Raw genomic sequence first — 20,999 nt, forward strand, 5'->3', positions numbered from 1 at the left:
ATAAGAGTACGGCTAAAGGTTAAAAGAACTGGTCATCTAGTGCGTTCAGAACAGAGAGTAAAAGGAGTTGGTTTCTGGACGCAGAATAATAGATTCAAGGCATAATGTATAGACAAGGGTATGGTAGGATGTGAGTACAGTGGAGGTAAGCCTAGGCTTTGAGTGAGGCACCATTTAAGCCAGGTGCAGTCACCGCATGTATGGGGGGTGGAACATAAGGGCATATTGAGCATGGCTGGAGGCTCTACAGTGAAATAAGACAGAAATTACTAACCAAAACAGCAATAGACAAAGCATATTGACATTATTAAGGAGAGGCATGTGTAACCGAGTGATCATAGTGAGTAGCTAGGCGAGCTGGAGGCACGGTGATTCAGACAGCTAGCAGGCCGGGGCTAGCAGCAGGCTAGCAGATGGGCCTCAGGGGAACGTTGCAACGGGAGAGTCTGTTGAAACCCCCTTGGATGGTTACTTTGGCAGACCAGTCGTGATGGATCGGCGGGGCTCCGTGTCGGCAGCAAAGGGTCCATGCCAATTGACAGAAGAGTTATTGAAGCCCAGGAATTATCTGATGGAATTCTTCAGCTAGCCGGGTGAAGGGCCTAGCTCGAGGCTAGCTCAAGGCTAACTGGTGCTTGCTCCGGGACAGAAACCCCCCAAACGGTTACATCGGTGGACCAGTCGTGATGGATTGGCGGGGCTCTGTCGGCAGCAAAGGGTCCAGGTCAATTGGCAAAAGAGGTAATTGAAGCCCAGGGATTGCTTGATGGAATCTCTTCGGCTATTTGGGAGATGGGCCTAGTTCGAGGCTAGCTCCAAGCTAACTGGTGCTTGTTTCAGGACAGAGACGTTAGACGTTAGACACTCGGATAGCAGCTAGCTAGCTGTGATGATCTGGAGTAACGGTTCAGAGCTTGCGGTAGGAATCCGGGGATGTGGTAGAGAAAAGCAGTCCGATATGCTCTGGTTAGATATCGCGCTGTGCAGGCTGGCAGTCCGGGTTAATGGTGATGACCACTAGCAGTGGCTAACTGACTACTAGCTAGTAGCTAGTTAGCTGGCTAGCTTCTGAGCGGGGTTCCGGTTCAAAAGTTATAAAAATAGCAGATGCTGTGTTGAGTGTTGCATGAGAGTATGTTCAGTCCGTAGATGGAAAATGAGATAAAAAAAAGAATACAAATATATACGAAGAAAAACGGTATATACAAGGGACGGGACAAGACAATCAAAACAGACATCTTCACTGCTACGCCATCTTGGTAAAAGGAGAGTGCCAAGTGTCACGTCTGGAGGAAACCTGGCACCATCCCTACGGTGAAGCATGGTGGTGCCAGCATCATGCTGTGGGGATGTTTTTCAGCGGCAGGGATAGGGAGACTAGTCAGAATCGAGGCAAAGATGAACGGAGCAAAGTACAGAGAGATCCTTGACGAAAACCTGCTCCAGAGCACTCAGGACCTCAGACTGGGGCGAAAGTTCTTCTTCCAACAGGACAATGAACATAAGCACACAGTCAAGACAACGCAGGAGTGGTTTCAGGACAGGTCTCTGAATATCCTTGAGTGGTCTAGCCAGAACCCGATCGAACATCTCTGGAGAGACATGAGAATAGCTGTGCAGCAAAGTTCCCCATGCAACCTGACAGAGCTTGAGAGGATCTGAGGAGAAGAATGGGAGAATCTCTCCAAATACAGGTGTGCCAAGTTTGTAGAGTCATACCCAAGAATACTTGAGGCGGTAATTGCTGCCAAAGGTACTTCAACAAAGTACTGAGTAAAGGGTCTGAATACTTATGTAAATGTGATATTTCCGGGTAAAAAAAAAAAGAAGAGTGCTATACTGTTTTTGCTTTGTCATTATGGGGTATTGTGTGTAGATTGATGAGGGGGGAAACTATTTAAAAAAAATAGAACACGGCTGTAACATAACAAAATATGGAAAAAGTGAAGGGGTCTGAATACTTTCCGAATGCACTGCATGTGATGAGTCTAAAGAGAGTGCAAAGGTGGGTCAATGTGCAGTTAACCAAATAGCGAAAAGGTGGGTCAATGCGCAGTTAACCAAATAGCGAGCTGGACTGACTATTTAGCAGTTTTATGGCTTGGGGGTAGATGTTCAGGGTCCAATAGCCTGGATAGTGAGTTGACTCCCCATAGTTAAAGTTCCACAATAAGAGCTATGACGCTAATATGTGTGTAAACTCTTCACGGTTGTGTTCTGTGTGGGTGTCACTGAGTAGACTGATTTATATCCGTTTGCAGCACTTTCAATAGGGACTTTTATTTTGAAGGCGAGCCGCCAAATTCCACTTTTGTGGCTAATCGTTAGTGTCTAGCTTCACATAGGTGAAGCAAATGAACCAACAACACCGACATGACGCATGGTGGTGATATATGTATAAAAAACAAATACTTCATACCGTAAATGGTAAAAGTAAATAACGAAACAAAAGGAGGTATCGGAAAACAACTTCGTCTTTCCCATACAGGCTTTTTCCATACGAGTGGTTTTGCTCTTCATCTGTGAATACGGATAGTAGGGGCAACATTTCGCAATCTATTTTGCATACAGTTGAGTGCGCGCACTAGACTGGAACCTTTTTCCTTGTTTAACGTAGTAACATGAACATTACATCATTTATTTAAGCTTTTTATTTTAACTTTATACGGCGTACATTTCTAAGGTGTTTTGTGAAACCTTTATTCGCGCGCGACGTCTGCGCTATATTCGAGTGAAACCAACGGGGATTAACATAAAACACGGAATACAATGACTATGTCAGTCCCGGAGAGGAATTCAGGGTCCGAGGGGAAGGAGGAGGAGAGTGAAGATGAGAGCGAAATCCTCGAAGAAAGCCCATGCGGTCGCTGGCAAAAGCGAAAGGAGCAGGTTGGTTTATCTATTTGGTTTATCTATCACGCCGGTGAATCAACTGCTGCAGGCTTTTCCATTGCTGCCTTGTGGGCTCTACATATACTAACATCTAAAGGGGAGACAAGAAAAAAACATCAGTCCGTTTGGAACATGAGACGTCTGCTAGGCCTATCCGTCGTAATGTATCTAATAACCTATTATTGGGGGTTGGATGGTGGTGCCTGGATGTCTGTATTGTTGTAGCAGCAGCAGGTGCAACCGCTACAGTAGTCTTTAAACCGCCCCTCAGTTCTATTCTTTAACAGAAAAGGGCGTGGGCCCTTATCAAATTAATTGCATGGAACACACAATTATTGTGGAGTGATGGACTACTTATTGAACCCGAACCCTCGTATCATTGAGAGCTTATACTGGCAATGGTTTGACAATTATTCTATTTTTCCAAATGATCTGTGTTGATCGATGATTTTTAGACTATTAAGAAATTGCACTTGCTGTATTATACAGTAATACAATTGTATGAATATGATATTTAGCCACATTGTATCTGCAATCTGCCTCACTAATGATAAGGGCAACACAGAGGCAATGCTGACCACAATGGTGTGCCCAATATGGTTAATACAATACAATGTAGTTCATCAGACCTGTCTGGAAGACAATTAGAAAAACCAACTCCATCATCAACAACTGCATCAGAATGCCGCTTCTATAGTTCTAGAGAAGATAAGGCTTCAGTGTTGAAACAGAAGGTTATCTCTGTGGGACACCCGTAGCTTCCACCGTGCTTCCCACAACTGCCTGACCTCCCTCCTATCTCTCTCCAACACAGCGTGTACTTCACATGACAGACGCGGTTGGCCAACAGCACTCACATACACACACACCACCTCCCACCGTCGCTCCCAGTGTTTTTCCACTCATTGATTACACATCAGTGTGTTTGCTGGTTTCTGGGTCACTTTGTCTGTCACACATTTACCATAAGCCCGCCAGTGACACTCTTACGATGTTCTCATTTCAAAATGGTACGAATGCTTCTAGGAGAGGAGAGTGAGAGCACATTGATAGGATGCAGCAATTCATGAATGCGACTTTCATTCATGTGTAGCATGTAGCATCTCACCTTTTACTGGGCGATTCCAGCGTTATGGGCATTACATTTGCATGCAAAATCACAACTTTTTAATGTCTCACAGAATAGAAAAACAAAATACAGATGTGTGTGTCTACAGTACCCCCAAAAAGTGAACTACTAAATATTGGCATGTTGGATAAATAAAGGTATGGATGGTACATGAAATGGACAAGCTTTTTAGGGAGACTGAACATATTAGCAAAAGTCTGGGAGTTTATAAGTCTGTGCAAAGCTGTCATTAAGGCAACGGGTGGCTATTTGAAGAATCTCAAATCTCAAATATATTTTGATTTGTTTAACACTTTTTGTGGATACTACATGATTCCATATGTGTTATTTCATAGTTTTGATGTCTTCACTATTATTCTACAATGTAGAACATTTAAAAAAATAAAGAAAAACCCTTGAATGAGTTGGTGTTCAAAAACTTTTGACCTGTTGTGTATATAACAAATAACCTTTACCAGTTGAATGTAGACACAAATATGAGATGTTTTTGTATCAACTTTTTTCTGAAATATTGTAACAAAATATGTAAATTAGACTATACATGTGCCTTTACTGCCAATCCACTTTCTGGACACTGAATGAAGTCAGTATATTTTGGGAGGCTTTTCATTTAATATATACACTCCAGGACTATTTATCAGTGTCACAGTTGTAAATATGTATATATTATTATTATTATTTAATTTTGTATTAATGTTTCATTCAGACCTGCACTGTATTTCACTATACACTGCAACTACATCTGCGACCCTGTGCATGTGACTTAATAAACACCATCTATTCACGGATTGTTGATAAATACTCTTCTCATCTTTCTATCTAAAAAAACAGTACTGCCGTGTATGACGCCTGCATTTCAGCATATATTTTCCATGAGAATCTTAGCTAGAACTCGTGATTTTAGAGAGATATCAACAATTGCTTCAGGAAAAGTCTGAAGAACACTGCTCAGAACACGATTCTGTGGATGCACAAGCTTCTGAAGCTATGATACATCAATATCCATCACATCCACAGCCTTTTATGGATGTTACGCATATCATAACGCTGAACAAGGATACTGACAATGACAAGAGAGAAACAAATTATAGACCATATAAAACCTTGTTGAAAGTTGGCTTTACAGCGAATGTTTCAAGATGATCCAATATAAAATCAAATCAAAGTTTATTGGTCGCGTACAGAGATTTGCAGATGTTTTCGCAGGTGCGGCAAAATGCTTGTGTTTCTAGCTCCAATAGTGCAGTAATACCGATCAATAAAAACTCAACAATACACACATAATCCAGAAAAATAAGCAAGGTGCAAGGTGAGGTTTAAGGTGTAACATGTAAGGTGATTGTTTTACAAAAACCTTTCCTAAAAAACCATTAGGGATGTTACATTGCCTGTCCCAGTCACCCCCTACATTGCATGTCCCAGTCACCCCCTACATTGCCTGTCCCAGTCACCCCCTATCTTGTAGCAGAACACGCAAACAATCTCAAGACTCTTCCATTTGGTCTGTATTGCTTCATAACATCTCATCGTCATAACTAACACCGTGGGACAGCTGTGAGCCCCTTTCTAAAAGCCATGAAATATGGTTGTCTGGTAAACCTTTTTTGAGTCTTGGCCTCCCACTCTGTAATTGTCCAAATTCATGCAATTTCCTAATTTAACTGGTCAAATAAAGCCTGAACTCCAACATACACTGAGTATACCAAACATTAGGAACACCTTCCTAATATTGAGTCCCCCCCCCCCTTTTCTATCAGAACAGCCTCAATTCGTTTGTGCATGGACTCTACAAGGTGTCGAAAGTGTTCCACAAGGGATGTTGGCCCATGTTGACTCCAATGCTTCCCACAGTTGTGTCAAGTTGGCTGGATGTCCTTTGGGTGGTGGACCGTTCTTGATACACACGGGGAGACTGTTGAGTGTGAAAAACCCAGCAGCGTTGCAGTTCTTGACACAAACCGACACCTACTACCATACCCATTCAAAGGCACTGAAATCTTTTGTCTTTTACATTCAACCTCTAAATGACACACATATGGTGTGTAAACCTTAAGAACGTGGTTTCATTTGGAAATGACTAACTTTATCTGTACATACTCCGGTTGACCTTTCCATGGAATCATTACCTTTACTGTTGACTGCTCCTCTAATATGTATGACGGATGATTGGCCTATTACATGGTTATAATACAGAACACTTATTAAGCTACATGATGAGTGCTTTTGTTCTATTGTGTGATTTTTATGAGCTCGAGCTGAATCATAAATTATAGGACAATGAGCTCATTGATACAATAAAGAAAACGGGACTGTTTTGAGTTAGTGCTCAGTGCTATCCACTGAGTCACATTGTTCAGAATTCCTGTTGCACCATTCTGCAGCCCTAGGTGTGTCCAGGCTGGCAGCATACTGAGTGCATTTAGATGTTCAATAAAGAAGTCAATAGGGGAAAGGTTAGCCTGGCTGGACACACATGTTTCTATTCCAGCACATGGTATTATTGTTGTCTTTACTCATGGTGAACCAAATGCTTATACGAGTTTGTTTCTGTCCTAAGCAGAACAAGCTATAGGCAATGTTAAGTATATTGGTTTTATATCCTTAGGAGTTAGTTGGCCGATATTACTCCTCAGACTTTATTAGACAGTGGTTTGATTGCTTTCAGAGACAGACTAGGTAAGCAAGGCCCCAGAGGTTGAAATACTAGCCAAAGGAAGACATTTTCTATCAACAATTACAACCGATATCCATGTGTTGTTTTCCATTGACATCCATGTGAAAGGCAAAACAAGACGTTAAGCCAAAGCCTTTGTCATGTGTCTCAAGCAGGCAGAAACAATTTGGTGTCTGTCAGAAGCCAGATCAATCCTGCTTGTTGGAGTGACTGATTAGGTTAAACCTACCCCGTCCCTTCACCTAGACATGGGAAGAAATCAATGTGGGCATTAGGAAGACAGTAATTCTGTGGCAGGCAGAGACACGCTTTTGATGTAATCTATTTTACATTTACATTTGAGTCATTTAGCAGATGCTCTTAAAAAAAAAAAATGTAATTTGTAAAAAAAAATGTTTGCCCTTTTTCTTCCCAATTTCGTGGTATCCAATTGTTTAGTAGCTACTATCTTGTCTAATCGCTACAACTCCTGTACGGGTTCGGGAGAGACGAAGGTTGAAAGTCATGCGTCCTCCGATACACAACCCAACCAAGCCGCACTGCTTCTTAACACAGGCATCCAACCCGGAAGCCAGCCGCACCAATGTGTCGGAGGAAACACCGTGCACCTGGCAACCTTGGTTAGTGCGCACTGCACCCGGCCCGCCACAGGAGTCGCGTGATGAGACAAGTATATCCCAACCGGCCAAACCCTCCCTAACCCGGACGACGCTAGGCCAATTGTGCGTCGACCTCCCGGTTGCCGGTTACGACAGAGCCTGGGCGTGAACTCAGAGTCTCTGGTGGCACAGCTGGCACTGCAGTACATCACCCTTAACCACTGCGCCACCCTGGAGGCTAGCAGAGGCTCTTATCCAGAGCGAATTACAGTTAGTATATTCATCTGAAGATAGCTAGGTGGGACAACCATATATCACGGGGGGATTATTTAAGATACATTTTTGAAGAGGAAGGGTTTCAGATGTTTTCTGAAGATGGGCATGGACTTTCAGCGGGAAGCTGGTTCCACCATGGGGTGCCAGGACTGAGAAGAGCTTGGCCTGGGCTGAGCGGGAGCTGCCCTCCCGTAGGGGTGGGAGAGCCAAAAGACCAGAGGTGGCAGAGCGGAGTGCTCGGGTTGGGATGTAGGGTTTGAGCATAGCCTGAAGGTAGGGAGGGGCAGTTCCTCTTGTTTCTCCGTAGGCAAGTCCTATGGTGTTGGAGTGGATGCGAGCTTCAACTGGAAGCCAGCGGAGTGTGTGGAGGATCGGGGTGATATGGGAGAACTTGGGAAGGTTGAACACCAGGCGGGCTGCAGCGTTCTGGATAAGTTGTAGGGTTTTGACGGCACAAGCGGGGAGCCCAGCCAACAGCGAGTTGCAGTAGTCTGGACAGGAGAAGACAAGTGTCTGGATTAGGACCTGCGCCGCGTCCTGTGTGAGGTAGGGTCGTACTCTAAGAGTGTTGTAGAGCGTGAACCTGCAGGAGCGAGTCACTGCTTTGATGTTTGCTGAGAACGAAAGGGTGTTGTCCAGGGTCACGCCAAGATTCTTTGCACTCTGGGAGGGGGACATTTTGGTGGAGTTGTCAACTGTAATGGAGAGGTCTTGGAGTGGGCAGGCCTTCCCCGGGAGGAAGAGCAGCTCAGTCTTGTCGAGGTTGAACTTGAGGTGGTGAGCCGACAACCAAGCTGAGATATCTGCCAGGCACGCAGAGATGCGTGTCACCACCTGGAGAAAGTAGTTATGTGCCGTCCGCATAGCAATGATAGGCAAGGCCATGTGAGGATATGATGGAGTGGAATTACTTGGTGTATAGAGAGAAGAGGAGAGGGCCTAGAACCGAGCCCTGGGGGACACTAGTAGTGAGAATATGTGGTGCAGACACAGATCCTCTCTACATCACCTGGTTGGGGCGGCCTGCCAGGTAGGATGCAATCCAAGAGTGCAGAGCCTGAGACGTCCAGCCCTGAAAGGGTGGAGAGGAGGAGCTTATGGTTCACGGTGTCCAATGCAGCGGATAGATCTAGGAGGATGAGAACAAAGGCGAGAGAGTCAGCTTTGACAGTGCAGAGAGCCTCTGTAACACAGAGAAGAGCAGCCTCGGTTGAGTGACCCATCTTGAAGGCTGACTGGTTAGGGTCAAAAAGATTGTTATGTGAGAGATAGTGAGAGAGTTGGTCAGAGACAGCACGTTGAAGTGTTTTGGAAAGAAAATAAAGAAGGGATACTGGTCTGTAGGTTTTGACGTCAAGAGGAGTCTAGTGTTGGTTTCTTGAGGAGGAGAGCAACTCGAGCCATTTTGAAGTCAGACAGGACGCAGCCAGTGATCGGGGATGAGGGAAGTGAGGAATGGGAGAAGGTCTCTAGAGATGGTCTGGAGAAGGGATGAGGGGATGGAGTCGAGCGGGCAAATTGTCAGGTGGCTGGTCCTCACTAGTCGCAGGATTTCATATGGATAGAGAGGGGAGAAAGAGGTCAAGGCGTAGTGTAGTTCTGTGTGATGGGGATAGGCTGAGTGAACAAGGAGCAGATTTGTACTAAGTTGGCTCATGTTGGTTTTTCCAGGCCTTGTTTCCTCTTTGTCAATTGTGTGTCATGTTTTTATTAGCAATCGCTGTCAATTTACACGTCATTGCAAAAACCCTAGCTAGCAGTGTCTAGCCTGGTCCCAGGTCTGTTTGTGTCATCTTACTTTGCCAACTCCTTGTCACTCATTGTCATGCCAAACACGACAATTCCATAAGTAGTTGGCAAGAAAGCAGAAACAGACTGGCACCCAGGCTAAGTAGTCGCCAACTTGACTACTTGATTTCAAAGCATTCTAGTGCACTGCTTATTTGGGGCAATCTTAGTTTCTGGTTTGGGTGTTTGTGCAGCCCTCAAACGAGGACAGCCAGATGGACCTCAGAAAGCATGACAAAAGCAACCTGTTGAGTCATCACAAAATTCCATCCCTTTTTAAGATAAAACACAACTAGGCATTTGAAATCATTTCACTATTCAAATAATCTCATGAATGTTTTGAAAAACAGTTGAAATACATGTATTTTTTTGGTAACTTTTGTTTTGAACTTAGACAATTACTTGCTGCACAGTCTGCGCGACTCTGGAGAGCCATGTACCTTGCGAGAGAGAGAGAGGCCACTGATTCACGCTAGTTAGACAAACATGTAAATACCATACGTTATCTGTCATCCCATCTGGCAGTGCCGGTCTTTACTGGATCAAATTGATGTAAAGAAGCTAGCTAAGATATCCAGCTAGCTATGTTAACTAGCCAGCTAGCTAGGCTAGTTGAGGCTATTTTGCTGTGTTTCCTATCCTTGTCTACAACAACTCCATTCAGATTAAACAACAGCCTACTTGTCAGTTGCTCATTGTAGCCTACTCCTTCACTTTTAGCTAACTTAATTATGTCATTTGATTGACATTTTCCATTGATTAGAGATTTCCCACTTCACGTTGCTACACATGGAGACTCTGACTTTAGTGCTCACCACTTTTATTGGCAGAAAATAACAACAATCTACAAGCATGAAACGTGTGTACATCATTAAAAACTACATTCAAAAGTCTGTCGTTTTATGAAATTAAGAATTTCAAATGTCGTGGTATATCCTTGTGTGTAGCAATGCCACATAGATTATTTAATTTAATTGAGACGAAGCCCCCCCCCTTCTCAAAAATGAATACTCTTGCCCATCCTTGGTTTCTTATCATCCTATTCGGAAGGAGTGTACATTCCATTCCATGCCCTTTGGAGTTCTATTCTTCCCCCATGGCCCTGGTGGAGCGACTCTACTCTACCCTGACCTGTAAGAGTGGGACCTTTATCTGTTGCCTAGCTGGGGAGATAATCACTAGTCCAGGGAGCAGTGGATAATGAAAGAGGCCCATCGATGAGTGAGCCCTCCGCCCCCTGCAGCCCAACCAACGCCCCTTCACCACTTAACCCCAGGGGGGCAGGGGAGAGATATTTACCAAAATAATCCTCCCTAGAGAGACACACATTTTCCATCATATCATGCTTGTATCCACTATTACTGCATTTTTATTTATTTTTGGATTTATTTCACCTTTATTTAACAAGGTAGGCTAGTTGAGAACAAGTTCTCATTTGTAACTGCGACCTGGCCAAGATAAAGCATAGCAGTGTGAACAGACAACAACAGAGTTACACATGGAGAAAACAATAAACAAGTCAATAACATAGTAGAATTTTTTTGTAACAGTATTTTTATTGGAATTTCACAATTTTCACCCATATTAAGAGATACAACAACAGAGACAAAGCACAAAAACAAGAAAAACAGCACTCACTTACACATATCTACGTGCATATATATACACATACATACATACATACACACACATACCCATGCATATACACACACATACGCATACATACACGCACGCACACACACACATATACACACCCATACATACGTACACCATTTTCCTCTTCCCGCTCTGTGCTTCTCTCACCCCATCACCATCATTGCGTCTCTCAATACATACATTTTAAACAAACTTACAAACAGAAATTAAACAAAAAAGCTCAGTTTAAACCAAGAGGTTAGGTTCCACACATGGAACGTACAGTGTAGTTCTGAAATACATAGATCCCCGCCATTCTAAGAGAATCCTTGCAGCATAATAGCTGATACCTCAGGTTCTAGGTAATTTAGATAAGGTTCCCATACTTTGTAGAACTGGTCTGTTTTAGAATGCAATGTACATGTCAGATATTCCAGAGGCACCCATTCAAATAGTATCTTATGCCAATCTTTAATAGAAGGAACCTTATCACTAATCCACTGTAAAAGGATGTTTTTCCTCGCTGCGAAGGTAAGGATGTTGTAAAGACTCCTTTTACCGACAGAAGTAACATGCCTACTAGGGAGACCTAACAGTAAGGAAACTGGGTCCAATTCTAGATCAACCCCTAGGATCTTTTCAATTTCTTGCAGAACACCAGACCAGTATCTTTGTATTTTGGTACATGACCATAAACAATGTGTTAGGGTGCCTGTATCAGTTTTGCATTTAAGACACTGAGGGGAAGAGGAAGTGGGGCTGAAAGCATGTCTGCGATTTGGGGATATATGCAATCTGTGTATTATTCTTAATTGGATTGCTCTAGTACGGTTACATATAGATATTGTTTTTGCATATCTCCAAATGTCCTCCCACATCTCTTCGTCAATAGTAACAGACAATTCTTTCTCCCACACTTGTTTCACCCTCCGTGTGTTGACAGCAGAAAAGGACCTTAAAGTATCATAAAACAGACTTACAGACATTTTCATTTGTGGGAAAAAAAGCATTCTTTCAATGACAGACACATCAGGGTTACCAATTAAGGTGGTGCTCTTCAGAATATAATGTCTTACTTGTAGGAAGCGGAAAAGTCCTGCTTTGGGAGTCGATATTTCTCAACCATCTGCTCAAATGACAACAAAATCTTATCAGCAAATAAGTCATTTAGCCTGCGTATGCCCTTATTAAGCCATAAGTTAAAGCCAGCATCCAGCAATCCTGGACTGAAATCTGGGTTGTTAAGAATTGGGGTAAGAGCAGAGGTTAGTTTGGACCTTCCCAGGAAGCGTTGAACTGACCTCCATACTTTGAGTGTGTTAAGTGTAACGGGATTATTGCAGTGGTCTTCTACAGACTTGAAACTTCTGAAAAATAAAAGATCCTGTAAGGGGTATTTTGAAAGAGAAGTCTCAATGTCTAACCAAATAGAGGAGTCATCATTTGTGATCCAGTCAGAAATATAACAAAGGTGGGCACACCATTGATAGAACCTGATATTGGGCAGGTCCAAGCCGCCCATAGAACTTGGCAGCTGCAATATTGCCATCTTAAGTCTTGGCTTGCGTTTACTCCATATAAAGGAACTTAGCCATCCATTTACATCCTTTATTACCTTATTGGAGAGTAATACTGGGATCATTTGGATTGGGTAAAGTAGTCTAGGTAAAATGTTCATTTTCAAGAGGGATATTCTACCCAACCAAGAAATCGGGAGAGAGTTCCAGCGATCCAGATCCTGTCTTATTGTATCAAACAAGGGAACAAAATTGGCTTCGTACATTAGCTGGAATTTAGGAGTTACAAATATACCCAGATACATGAAACCTGAGGGAGACCATTTAAAAGGGAAGGGGGGAGAAGTATTAGGTACAGAGTGTAGGCTACCAAGTGGCATAGCCTCTGACTTAGTAAGGTTAATCTTGTAGCCTGAGAATTCGCTGAATAATTCAATAATATTAATAAGAGATGTAATTGAAGTCTCGGGACAAGAGATGAATATCAGGACATCATCAGCATACAAGCTTATTTTATGGTGAACATCACCAATGAGCAGCCCCTGTATAGCAGGCGTTACCCTGATGGCCTCGGCTAGTGGTTCCATAACGAGTGCAAAGAGGAGGGGGATAAAGGACAGCCCTGTCTGGTACCTCTGTGTATAGAGAAGCTATTTGACCGTAGCCCATTAGTAAGGACAGCAGCCTGAGGATCATCATATAAAACTTTCACCCATTTTATAAAGTTGTCCCCCAGACCAAATTTATTTAGAGCAAATAATAGGTAAGACCACTCCACACGATCAAATGCTTTCTCAGCATCTAGGGAGAGCACAAGACCATCCACAGCACTTTGTTGGTAGGCTTGAATTACATTAAGAAGCCGCCTGACGTTGTTGCATGACTTACGGCCCCTAATGAAGCCAGTTTGGTCTCCTTTCACAATTAGTGGCAGTGAGTTCTCTAATCTTGCGGCTAGAATTTTAGAAAGCAATTTTCTATCCACATTCAGAAGGGAAATTGGTCTGTATGAGGAACAAGACTCTGGACATTTTCCCTTTTTGAGAATAAGTGAAATGTTGGCTTCTCTCAGCGTTTCAGGGAGTTGGTCATTTGAAAATGAGTGGTTAAACATATCACGCAATGGCTCAAGGATCAGGCCATGGAACTCTTTATAGAACTCACTACAAAACCCGTCTGGTCCTGGGGCCTTACCATTTTGCAGATTCTTAATTGCGAACATTATCTCTTCCTTGGTAATAGGGGCATTAAGGAGGGACCTCTGCTCTTCAGAGATAGTAGGGAGCTCAATCTTACAAAAGAAGTTCTCCATTAATTTGGGTGCATCCTTTGGCAGTTCTGAGGCATAAAGGTTTGTATAAAATTTCTTAAATGAGTCACTTATCAATTTATTTTCATATAAATGATTACCATCAGAATCAGTAATAGTAGCAATTGACTGAGAGTCAGCCCTCTTTTTAGATAGGTATGCCAAGTACTTTCCTGGCTTATCGCCATGTTCATATAGCTTTTGCCTGACAAATCTCATTTTCTTTTCAGCGTCCTGTGTTAGGAGAGAGTCTAACGTTGATCTAATGACTGATATTTCCTTTAATAGGGCAGGAGTGGGCGTTTTAATGTAGTCCTCTTTAGTTCCTAATTCACCCTCTAACATTTTTTGCTTTTCCCGCTTTTTCCGTCTCTTAGTAGCTGTGTATGACATAATCAGACCCCTGGCATACGCTTTCCAGGTCTCCCAAAGGAGCGAGGGGTTATCTGTTGATTGAGAGTTAATAGAGAAAAATGCTTTAAACTCTGTTATAAAATATGATGTGAATGTATGGTCTTTAAGAATGGTTGTGTTCAACCTCCAATGTCTTGACCGATTGAATGCCCCGTTGAGTTTTATGTCCAGGATCACCTCAGCATGATCAGATATGACTATGCTTCCTATCCTAGCGGATAAAACAGACTGCAAAGACATCTTGGGCATAAAAAAATAATCTATTCTAGTCTGACATCCATGAGGTGCAGAGAAAAAAGTGAACTCTCTGTTGGAGGGATGGAAAGCTCTCCAGACATCCGCATACCCCAGATCATCACAAATAACTTTAAGTGACTTAGCTTGAGGAGAAAGTGAAGCTATACCACTGGGAAACTTATCAATAAGGGGGTTCAACAAGCAGTTAAAATCTCCTCCAACCACTGCAGTGTCTGAGTTTAATTCTGAAAAGTCTAGAAATGCCTTAGTGAGGAAATCAGGGGGGTGAGCAGGGGGGAAGTAAATATTCATTATGGAAATGTTCTGCCCTTGTAAAGTACCATTAATTATAACAAAGCGACCAAATTTATATTTCACACAATTCAAGACCTTAAGTGGTAAGTTCTTTTTCACCAGAATTGCTACACCTCTACTTCTGGATGTAAATGATGAGAAAAACACTTGACCAAACCCTCCTTGTTGTAATTTCAGGTGCTCCTTATCATCCAAATGAGTTTCTTGCAACAGGGCAATATCAATATTTTCTTTTTTCAAAAAAGACAGTACTTTCTTCCTTTTAATGGGGTTATGGCTCCCTCTAATGTTCCACGTACATACACGCAGTCTGTTATCTGCCATTGTATCTTGACCATTCAATATCCAGAATGGATCCTACTGTAAAAGTGGGGTGGTACCTTTTTCCATGTGTTGAACTCTCCTCTATCTCACTGAGCATAAACAAAAAATATGAACCCTGAACTCGAACTATACTAAACCCAAAAATTAAACATGTAAAAATCCAAAAGGGGGTTTTCCCACTAGCTAACATGCAGGGGATTTCAACTCTCCAATGTAGACTCTTAAGTCCGCATTGCCGCTCAATAGCCTCATCCTTTATATATATGGAAAAGAAAATCAATAGAAGATTGAGGCTCTTCCACCTAAAACCAAGCCTGGGCACCAATATGGATTCACACATATCTCAGCCTGAGCTATAGCGGCTATTACTTTAGCAAGAAAAATAATAAAGATACGAATATTACTGAGCCGGAGTACGTGAGGACTCACACCACTGTTTCATGATCAGATTCAACCAAAAATAAACAAAGTTATTCAATGCTGTTGAGGTGCAGCTTAAAGTTATTTACCCGAGAGATTCAATAAACGCAGCAGCCTCTTCAGGTGTGTAGAGCTTTTTAGGTGATCCGTTGATCATAATCTTCAATGTGGCCGGGTACAACAGTGCGTAGTCCAGCTTCATTCTCCTGAGTCGAGCCTTCGCCTCATCAAACGCTTTGCGTCTTCGTACAACCGCTGTGGAATAATCATTGAAGAATGAGACCTTTGGACCTTTATGTTGACTACCATCAGAGCCGATGTTTCTAGCCGCATCCATGACGCGCTGCTTGTCGGTGAAGTTGTGGAACTTTATAACCACCGGCCGTGGGCGCTGATTGGGACCGGGTATCGGTGCTTGAGAGCGATGGGCTCTGTCCAGCTTCACACGACCAGCCTTAGTGTCCATTTGTAGGTAGCCAGGGATCCATTCCTCAAAGAATTTGACTGAACGTGTCCCTTCAGAATTTTCCGGGAGTCCCACAACACGAATATTGCATCTGCGTCCTCGATTATCCAAGTCATCAATGTGCTCCGCCATTTCGCGCACCTGTTTCTCAAGTGCTTTTATCTTAGCGTCCATAGATGTAGTTGAAGTTTCCACTGCAGCAATTCTCCCTTCCGCCTCAACAACACGTTTCACAACGCTCTGTATTTCTGCTGAATGGCCTGCTATTGCTTCCAAGACCGTTCTTATCTTAGCATCGATCACTTTAGTAATGTTATCAGTCATCTTTTGAATCATCAGGTCCATTGTGCCTGGATCCGCAATGGTGTTACCTTCGCTAACGTTAGCTAGCTCCTCATGCACATCCACAGGGGTGGTGGTTTTGGTCGACTTCTTAGTAGTTCTATTGGGCATGTTGTCGGAGATTTTTGCGAAATAGTCGTCAAGACTCATTCTATGGTAATTTATTTAGCCAATTCTACCACTTTTTCAAGCTAGGAGATTAATGTAAGAATATAAATTTACGAATGCCACGAGAGCTCGCTGAAACACTGTGTTCTCTCTACGGCACCATTTTGTCCCCCAACATAGTAGAATTTTAAAAATCTATATACATTGTGTGCAAAAGGCATGAGGAGGTAGGCAATAAATAGGCCATAGGAGTGAATAATTACAATTTAGCAGATTAACACTGGAGTGATAAATGATCAGATGAACATGTGCAGGTAGAGATACTGGTATGCAAAAGAGCCGAAAAGTAAATAAAATAAAAACAGTATGGGGATGAGGTAGGTAAATTGGGTGGGCTATATACCGATGGACTATGTACAGCTGCAGCGATCGGTTAGCTGCTCAGACAATAGTAGTAGCGGTGAAGATGGGCCTACAGGGATGGAATGACCCAGTAGTTAGACAAGCGGGAAAGTAACTGGAGGGTTGCTGGTTTCAATCCCAGCTCAGACCAGATAATCTTGTGCGAAGTGAGCCGGCATCCAGAGGGTTGCTGGCATCATGCTAGATACCATCGCCTGTCGTTGTGCCCATGAGCAAGGCACTTAACCCCTTATAATTGCTCCAGGGGCACTGCACTGCGGCTGACCCATTGCTTCCAGCCCCTCAAGGTATGTGGGTGTGTGTCTCGGGGGGTGGGGTTGTGAGCGTAAAGACACATTTCCGTTCTCTGTAAATTAATGGACAATAAAGCACATCTTATCTCTTCTTGTTTCAATGTAAATTCATGACTGTTGAGGGACTGTGTGAGAATGATGATTGACAGGCACATATACTTGCATAGTTTTGTACAGGTGTCACTGCTCACTGTTGTACTTCCAAGTCTTTGTTGTGAGACAGAAGGCGGGAACAGGGGCCAAGAATGTGCACCTACGGCTTTACGCACATGATTGCTTCTCCATGGCAACTTATTACAAGGTGCATGCTTGACATGCCTGTCATGGAGAAAGTTGATGTATCTTTAAAAAAAAAGAATAGTTGAACTTTACAGTTCCAGTACTTTACAGTAGGCCTACGTGATATTACAGTGATCAAATTAATGTGGTTACTGTAACTGACACACGTCCTCAAGCAAACAATTATCCTAATGGCCACCAAACCCTCAGCTCAGTCCAAGCCACAGGCATAGTTAGCCATTGTAAGCCCCTGTCATGTCCTGGCTGGCTATAAGTGCTACCTTGCTTTAAGAGATCTCTCTAATGACCACTGCTTCCTGATGATCCAATGCAGACTTTCTCGCCGGGCCTGGGTAACAGCTGCTCCATGTGGAATGACACCCACTGCGATGTCCCCTGCATGGGAAACGGGCAAGTCATGTCATGTCTTAAATAAACACTCGCTGTTATGCAAAAGCAATTAACAGAAATGAATCCCCCCCCCCCATCACATCGTTGGAGACCAGAGGTGTTAAGATATAACAACGGCCATGGATGATATCCAATCAGGTTGAATTACATGTACACTTTCATGGAGAGTCTGTTGGATTATCTGTCATTGTGGAACACATAGACTTCAGACAAAATTAAAAAGCAAGCATCAAGATGAAAGTACCAAAAAACTATTGCGTTAGTCTTGAAGAATTGCTTACGAATATATCTGGTTAGGCCTGTTGGATAGAATTCCAAAAAACAAGACAGACCCACACGAACATCAGCCATGCGCGGTAGATCACCTGCTGGGTGTCGACAAATGATAACGATTCGATGTAGAATCGTTGGGAAATTACGGACGATGTTCTGTGGCCAGAGGCTGGTCACCCTCTGCGCATGGCCGATGTTCGTGTTGGAATATCTTGCCTTTAAGGGAGGACCTCCTTAATGAAGATATAGAATAAGACTGCAGTTAAACCTGATCCATCATAACAAACCATTGACCCAACATACATTACTAAAGTGTAGCACGCCTGGCTACCGTTACCACAAGACCTGGTCTCAGAATTGGCTTCAAATCTGTGCGTCGACAGGAGGTTTTCTCACCTGGAATGATGGCCACTGTTTGCATGAAGTAGTGATATAATGTTCACCCTCTTTGGGTGCTTCAGGAGATTTATGAATGAATGGTTTTATGACATAGCGGCAGGCAGACAGTGTATCACTGAACAGCAGAGGAGTTAAGATGGCACGGGAATCTCGCCTTGGGCATAATGTACAGTGTACCCCTCATTTGATACTCCACAGTCCACACCGAAGGCGTACTGTACATTGTCATCCTCTACAAATGTACAGTGGGGTCCGAAATGATTAGCACCCTTGATAAAGATAAGCAAAAATGACTGTATAAAATAAATAATTCAAATACTGAGTTTATTATATGCTCCAAAGAATTAGGAAATTATATTATTTTAAACGAATACTATTGCTCAGAGAAAGAGATTTTGTTCAACATGTAATACTTTTTTTCTCTCGAAAAAGTAGGTGTCAAAATGATTGACAGCCCTGTTTAGGCTTGGGCAGAGCATGTTAAACGGCATTGGCACTTGGATTGGAACCGGTGCTTTGGTCAGATGCCATGAAAATAGAGCTCTTTGGCCACATACACCAGTGGTGGGTTTGGTGTCGAAATGAGAATGCATCAGCAGAAAAGAACCCCATACCTACTGGTCCTGGGGTCCTTGTTAAGGTCAATGGCATCATGAACTTCCCCCAGTACCGGGATATTTTTGCCAAAAACCTGGTTGCCTCTGCCATGAGGCTGAAACTTGACTATAAGAGGATCATAAAGTGAGATAACTCCAAGCACACATCAAAATCCACAAATAAATGGTGAATTGGCCACAAAATCGCCATTCGTCTCAATCTCAGTCCAATCCTCGCACGGTGATGTACTGAAAGGGAATTGAAAACAGGGGTGTCAATAATTTTGACTCCTACCTAAATGAAAGAAAAAATGTAGTACTTGTTAAACAAAATCTCTTCCTCCTGAGTAATTGTATTAGTATAAAATAATATAATTTCCTAATTCTTTGGAGCATACAACATAGCTCAGTAATTTAATTATTTATTTTATATAGTCATTTTTGCTCATCTTTATTAAGGGTGTCTATAATTTCACACCCCACTGTAATTGACCTTTGTTGGTTGTGAAGACATGTTTTATGGCCCTCCTTTTATGGGTCTGCCAGACATGAGAGTAGTTACACCAGCAGCTAGCACGACTGCACACTAATACTATTTCCAACTCTGCATTTTACCACACTAGTTAATATTCACATCACTCCAGATACAGCATCGAGTTGATCTGTCGGTGGCTTTTAAACACTCTCCTAACTAATAATAAAACATTGTTGCCACACAAATCGGGTTTATCTCAGCCATTGGTCATACACTTTCATGAAATGACGTTGTGTTTGCCTTTGAAACAAACGTATAGAAAATATGCTGCCATGCACATTCCTACTCTAGCAAACACAGATGGATAGTTCAGAGGTGTTAATAAATGCTAGAAAAGCGTTAATGAAATAACTGACATTGGTGATCAATCTTCTTAAGTGGCCTATTACTGTCTGATGTCAGGGAGCAGAAACGAAAGATGTAATCCTAACAACTGCCAGTCAGTGTCTACAATAGGCTGTCAAGCCTTTCACACAGCACAGCACATGGCATTTCCAGGTATTATTTACCCTCTGGCCACCTGGTAGGGAAGACTTGGAGTGGCTGGCTGCCTGCTGTGCCTAAACCAGGTCCACTAACGGCCCCAGCTCAGTCTCTCTCCACTGCAGCCTGGGTTGTGTACATTAGGGCACACACAATGTAAAATGTTTTGCAATGGAAAACGCAAATGAGCATTTCTCATTGAACCCCCCCGTTGGTTGCCGAATGAACATGACCCTGGAGTACCAAGAGGAGTGCAACGAGAGAAAGAGAAAGGTCTTCCTGGCCTGGGCTAAGAATAGTGTCTGTCAGGTGCAGTAGTGTGGATAGATCATGTTGCCAGGACACGGTGTGAACCCATATCGCCCAGTGTCATGGGGCTGAGATCTGAACGAGGCAGGAGCTCCGTCAAAGCAAACAACAGACCAGATGGTGTCCAACCCAACCAATTCGAGTCTGTCGTTAACAGGGGCGGCGATCCTCTCGATCCTCTTGTTTGAAAAAAGTGCTGCAATTTTAAACGTTTTTCACTTGTAATGCTTGATATGTCGCACTGATGGATACCGCTATTGTGCTAGTGTAATGTCTGAACTGATTAGGCCTATATTACCTTGGTAGGTCATGAGTATGGACATTTGTGTGGCAAGAGAGGACTTTATTAAGCCATTGACAACATGTGAGAGCGTTCATTGATGAGGCCCTTTAGGGCCGTCGTACACAGTGCGGTATCCGTCACCGTTTTCCACTTGAGTCTTCTCATTCCCGCGCTCCCTCTGACAAGGGAGCTGGCATGGGACGAAATCTTTGAGGAATGGCTGACGCCTCCTGCAAGCCTCCTCCGTAGATGTTACCGTTGTCTAAATGT

The 20,999-nt window shown here is 43.0% G+C and overlaps 1 protein-coding gene across 1 annotated transcript in view; it reads left to right on the forward strand.

Moving 5' to 3' along the window:
* The first annotated feature begins 2,325 nt into the window (after positions 1-2,325).
* Positions 2,326-20,999, forward strand: part of LOC112227933 (nuclear receptor-binding protein 2) — a 60,922-nt gene continuing 42,248 nt past the window's right edge. Inside the window, exon 1 of the mRNA XM_024392948.2 lies at positions 2,326-2,889. Coding sequence (XP_024248716.1) covers positions 2,770-2,889 — 120 coding nt within the window. The 5' untranslated portion in view covers positions 2,326-2,769. The remainder of the gene's footprint in view (positions 2,890-20,999) is intronic.

This window comes from Oncorhynchus tshawytscha, linkage group LG29, assembly GCF_018296145.1.
Source record: "Oncorhynchus tshawytscha isolate Ot180627B linkage group LG29, Otsh_v2.0, whole genome shotgun sequence".
Classification (NCBI taxonomy): Eukaryota; Metazoa; Chordata; class Actinopteri; order Salmoniformes; family Salmonidae; genus Oncorhynchus; species Oncorhynchus tshawytscha.